The sequence below is a fragment of the Phaethon aethereus genome (genome assembly GCF_964289735.1).
Source record: "Phaethon aethereus genome assembly, chromosome: Z".
Classification (NCBI taxonomy): Eukaryota; Metazoa; Chordata; class Aves; order Phaethontiformes; family Phaethontidae; genus Phaethon; species Phaethon aethereus.
Window position 1 is genome coordinate 73,216,585 of NC_138577.1, and position 6,000 is coordinate 73,222,584.

A 6,000-nucleotide genomic window follows, 5' to 3' on the forward strand; every position below is an offset into this window, starting at 1 on the left:
CTAAGCATGTTTTAAGTTTCTACAGATGAATATATATATGTAAGCAAATGCAAAGCAAAGACTTGCAAATGTTTTTGTGCCTTCATTATTCTAGCATTGCATGAGAAAACATTTTAAAACGTTTCATGAAGACCCCTAGGTCTTAATTAAAAATACAATTTTTCAGCCCAGGAGTTTACATTTCAAATAGGCATTGCATTCAGGCGGTGCTTTAAGAAGGGACAAGTTTTCTGTAGTGAAATTTCACAGGTGTCCACATGCCTCAACAGCACAAATCATCTCTTAAGTAAAAGGTATATGAAGTAGCAGTTCGTGGCTCCTGTGTTGTATCTGCAGTAAAGCTAGAAGAATTTGAAGAGGGTTTTAACTGAAAAACTCTTTAAACTTACCTGGTGGAGGCAGTACTGGTATATGTACGAGGAAGAGTGCTATGCTGGGCCTTACTTTTTAGTTACAAGATGCTGGTCTGCTCCTAGGTTTCACAACAAAGGAGTTTATGTGAAAGTTGGGCTGCAGAAGATAAGTCATACCAGAAATCTTCACAGAGACATAAAGCTTCAAGTGGACCAGCACGAGGTGGAGTTACCAAGTATAGAAGGACTCATTTTTATTAACATACCCAGGTACAAAGGAGAGGAAGGATCCTGTGTGGATGCATGTCTGTCTGTATGTGTGGAAAAACTGCTTGGTATTTCAGCATCAAATGATAAATGGTTAGATAGAATGTTAAATGGTTTAGATTAATAGATGGTTGTTACTGGGTATTTCTGATTATTGCCTGACTCGCTAGCTTTGCAACTGTGCCTAAGGAGATAGCTCTTAATACCATTTTGACATCATTTTTCTGATCCTTTGAAACTCACACTATCACTCCATATAAAGATGGTATCTTGTTTTCCCTGTGCACACTCCCCATACATTTGCTCTTTCTTCTGTGTCCTAACAGTAATTTGGAATTATTTCCTCACCAAAGGTCTTCAGACTTCTTTTGGAGCAGTTTATAGTAAAACATTACTTTTTAGGCAGGGTTGTAGGCCTGTGGCTTCTGTCCACTACCATTTTCCCCCTCCCCCGAACTGTTTCAATGGTCCACTGGATTTCACCGTGACTTGTAGAAGGTTCAAAAATTATGAACTTGCACACCCTTTCCGGCATGCTAGAGACCAGGTGCCTAAGCCGTTCCTGCAGTGAAGGCCAGCCAGGATTCAGCTGTCAAACACTGTCCAGGTCCTACAGCCAGCTGGCAACTATATGTGCTGTCGGTGATGCAGCTGTGGAAAACCCACAGTTCAGGTACCTTTCGCGAGGCTGTGGGGGCTGCCCTGACACCTGCAGGGAACTAGAGCCACTGCTGTGGAAGAAAGGAAGGCAAATCCCCTGGAAATCTGGCTGCCTTAGATGTGCTGTTGGTAGAGGCGGCAGGTTTTTTGTTTGCACAAAACCAGCAGGTAATTAATGCTGCCATACTAATTTTTTTTTCCCCAAGTACACTCTTGTCTCAAACTACCTGTATGTACGTCTTTCCATTTTAGTCTGAAAATGTTTCAAGTTTTTATTGAAATACATGTATTTACTCGTGCGCACACGTATGTGCTACTCTCTACACAGCTGGGGGTCCGGAGCCGATCTCTGGGGGTCTGAGAGTGATAACCGCTTCGAGAGACCACGCATCGATGACGGCCTGCTGGAGGTTGTCGGTGTGACTGGAGTTGTTCACATGGTAAGTTGGCATCCCAGTAAGAACAGAGGAAACATACATTTTCTCCTGCTGGTTTATTTTTGTAACAAACGCTGCACTGCAAGTGCATAGTCCTAAAAAGTACGCATCTATGTTAAGGTTATACTATCAATTATTCAGGTGCTTGTTGCATCACGCAGAAATGGTTATAGACCATAAAGGGAATTCACGGGCAGCGTCGGCTGCCTGTGGCCAAAGCGTTCAGATGTTGGGAGTTTAGCTGCAGCTGGTGTGCCTGTGCCTTCTCATTGCCTGTTTATTGGCCTGCCCTGAAGATCCGTATTTAGGTGCCAGACTACAACATATGGAACAGAAACTGAAGAAACCTGTGGTTGTCTAAGAAGAAGTAATAGGAGTGTGAAGAATTTGTTAAAAGTTCATGGAGAAATGCTTCATGACCTAACTAAGCTTTGAACCAAAGCCAGAAACATACATGTATACATATGTATGAAAAGCAAATATATAGATATAGATATGTTTTATTAGCTTTACTAGCTTTCTCAATAACAGGTATCATGGTGTCAAAACCAAACAGTGCATGGGATGTAAACAAGATTTTAGGTTAATATTACAAAAATACCCACTCTTGACAGTGTATTTGTGAAAAATCTCATCATACCTCATCACAATCAGGGCAGAGATTCCTTCTAGTCAAGTGGCTTTATAGTTAATCTGCCACAGGCTTTCCCACACCTGTCTCTGAGAATCTGATGGTAGCTGCTCTTGATTTGAATGCTACGTGAAGCTGGTGGTATGCCAGTTCTGCAAAGAATGTTATGACTCGATTTGTGCAACTTTAATTCTTCCATGTATTACATATTTTTACAATGGCCTGCTACTAGCAACGCAGTCCTGTAGGATGATGGGTTATTTTTGCCCTTCATATCTTACCCCCATGTTTGGTGTCTGTACACAGTCCCCAAGGCAATGTGTAGCAGCGTAGCTCACTTTGCTTCACTTTTTACAGTTAACACTCCGCCACTAGTGGTAGTTGAGTATATGTATATGGAGTTGAATATGTATATGGAGTTGAGTTTGGCAAAACTCTCTCTCCCTGTTTGATAAAGTGCTTTTAGACTTTTTGAGTTTCACACACGCTGAAGTCTGTGCCTATAGTTAGGTGTTTTGAAGATGTTTTTACTACACTACAGAGCCGGGGAAGTAAAAGCAAACAAGACCTTGGCCAACCTGAGTGTACAAATGACTTCACTGTGTGAGTTATCTTGCCTCTGGTAGCCTGCAGGGGTATCCAAGTTCTTCTTCGTGCACTAACTTAAATAATTAATGCTACGTCAGTAAAGGCATCCTACGCAGCTTTTGCCTAAGCAGTTCTTTTACTTGAAACCTAAAACATCAGGTGAGAATAAAATTCTCTCCACCCAGTTTAAGTGCAGCTAATATTTGTGCTTCTTGTTTATTGGGGTGATTGATATCCTGGCTTTTACTTCCTAACAGGGTCAAGTCCAAGGTGGTTTTCGATCAGGAATCCGCATAGCCCAAGGCTCATATTTTCGTGTAACACTCCTAAAGCCAATTCCAGTTCAAGTTGATGGAGAGCCCTGGGTTCAGGCCCCTGGCCAGATTATTATTTCTGCTGCAGGACCAAAGGTACTGGCTGTAGGTTTGTCTTAGCAAGTTGACTTTGTTTCTCCAGTGGATATTATCATATTATCTTTTCTGTTATGTTCCGATGCTTAACTTTAAAGGACCTAGTCGGCACAGTGTGGTAACTGCTGGATAAATACATAGTGGTTTCTACAGAGGATGGCTTGCGGGCCCTCTCCACTGGCTCAGATGAGACTTGTGTTTAAAAAAATAGTCCCTGAGCTTCAGCCTAGTGACTTAATTTTGTCCCATTTTGAGATCTCCAGGCAGTGTTGCTTGCCCTGAAGCAGATCACAGTTACAAGGGCCATGGCAGTACTTCAGTGTGCAAGGCAGGAAGCAGTCTGCTGGCGGTGCTGGAGAGGGGAAGGTCTGTCAGAGAGCAGCACAGGAGAAAACTGAATAATGGAGGAGGAGGGTCTGAGAAAAAGAGGCTTTGGAGTAATCAGTGTCTGTTTTTCCTTGATACCTTAATGTATATGTAGAAGGAAAAGAGCATCAGCTACCAAAGAATTTAACTTCTCTATTAACATTGAAATTGTGAAATAAATGTTTTGCAGTAGTTGACTCTGCACACTAGTCTACACATTTTCTTGCTACCTTAAGGATGCCTTTTAACTCAGATAAATTTGTTGCTAGAGGCAATCTCATAGAATAAGTAGCCCTGCCAGGAGGACTACCAGAACAGTGGCCCTTGCAGAGGAAAAATGGGTGAAAAAGAGAGTCAGACCTCCAGTGTTTTGGAATATGTTAAACTATGCATGCACGTACATATTCTTACACATCTATGTACATATACATACACACGTATATATGTTTATGTAAAACAGTTAATCCTATAGCTTTATAAGGATAGGTGCCTCAGATAATTGTGTATTCAAATATTTTTCTGTTGCAGTTCCAACATTTTACTTGTTTATTAATTGGTTGCCTTAGATCTGCTTACAGGTGACTACAGATATTTTAATACTCACTTTCTTTTAAACCTTTCCATTTTAGGTCCACATGTTGAGAAAGTCCAAGCAGAAACAGAAGAAAACTGGAAGCCTGAGAGAGATGAGAGTGGATAGCATGTCAGTCTCTGAAGGAGGACGCTAAGTGGAGACCTTCTGTGCTCAGAAGTGATGCAGCACACCTACTGTAGATACCAAGATGATTCAGTAAAGCCGAGTGCAGACAACTAGTGAAGAGGGTAGCTTATGAGCGTGCCTTTCATTACATTTTGATAGTACTGGGTTCTACTTCTTCTTTCAAAGATAGTGCCTCATTGTTACTATTATGTACCACTTGTCTCATCTGAAATGTTTACTTTGGGTTGTTTTCCCATAAGCCATTTCTCAGTTTTTCGTGTATACAGAAACTGAGGCCAAACAGAGATTCCAAGATGCTGAGATTTCTGCATCTACCTTCAAAAAGACTCTTTCCCAGCTTTTTCTTAAAGAAAATAATTGCATAGATAATTTTTGGTGCATTGTTCCATAAATGAAAATGTGTTCCTGTAAATTAATGCTCACAGTAGCCTCCCAACCAAAAAAAGGCAAAGACATGAGCTGCTGAGAACTGCTTGGATCAGTCCAAATAGCACAGCTGAAACAGTATTACCGTAAAGAGAAGAATACAAAACACAGGAGACATTATTTCTATAAAAGGAGCCCTGTGCACTGGGAAGAGAGAAAGTACTAGAACAGTTGAGTCAAAATAGTTCAGTGAGTTTACTTCAACAGTATTTGGATAGCATGAATGAAGGGGAAACGGCTTGTAGAGCAAGTTTTCAGCTGCAGCTTAGTTTCTCCTACATTATTGTGCCAAAGCCTGTTTTAAAAGGCATTTGAATTTCACCAACTACCACTCTAACGTAAAAAAGGAACAAGAATACCCAAGGCAGTATTACGTTATACTGGTTTTTTTCTATCATTGATACCATTATCTTTGACACCAAACTTTTCTTCTTGTCTTTACTTGTGCTGTTTAATTTTCATTAATTTGTCACAGTTGGACTGTTATTTATAACAGCAAGCTCAAAGACTAAAAGAATCATCACTAATTAGGGTAAAAGAAGTTCCATTTAGTGTTCACGTAAATAAACTAGCACAGTCATGTTAGAGCTGACTGAAGCACCACATAGGTTTGCTGAGGAGCCTTAGGAGGTATGTAGGGTGCATATAGCATGTAGTAGGCTTCAGATAACTGGGACTTCAATAGCCACCATGAAAACTCAGTTACCTGGTCAGCCTTCTCAAATCCTTGGTGGCTGTTGTTATCAGATGTGGGCCCAGGGACACAGTGACTCTCTTTTCTCACTTGGATGAGTGTCTGCTCTTCAGAGGCTGTTCCTCTGGCAGCTCCTGTGAGACCAGGATCACCTCTCTGTGCTTAGCCATCTGCGGAAGATGTGGGGATCCAGTACTTCTTTTACAGCTTCCTGCTGGAGACCGGCGCTAGAACAGACATGCTGGTCCTGTCATACACTACATATATCTGCTGTCCATGGCGGTAGTCATATCAGTCTTCGCTCACATCTCTGCTTGTCTTATCTCACTGTGGTTCTCCAATGACCGAACCTTTCGCTTCAGGTCAACATCATACGCAAGGGGCCCTCTGAGCCAGTTGTGGTGCGGGTTGCCTGCCATGGTTTTGCTTCTTGTATGCATCTGCTGC

The 6,000-nt window shown here is 41.6% G+C and overlaps 1 protein-coding gene across 1 annotated transcript in view; it reads left to right on the plus strand.

The window, feature by feature from the left end:
• The window catches only part of DGKQ (diacylglycerol kinase theta), a gene marked incomplete at both ends in the record, with an annotated part of 91,574 nt that extends 87,134 nt beyond the window's left edge, over positions 1–4,440 (plus strand). Inside the window, 4 exons of the mRNA XM_082013229.1 lie at positions 477–623; positions 1,609–1,720; positions 3,194–3,346; positions 4,342–4,440. Of these exons, the coding sequence (XP_081869355.1) occupies positions 477–623; positions 1,609–1,720; positions 3,194–3,346; positions 4,342–4,440 (511 nt within the window). The remainder of the gene's footprint in view (positions 1–476; positions 624–1,608; positions 1,721–3,193; positions 3,347–4,341) is intronic.
• Between the last annotated feature and the right edge of the window lie 1,560 nt (positions 4,441–6,000).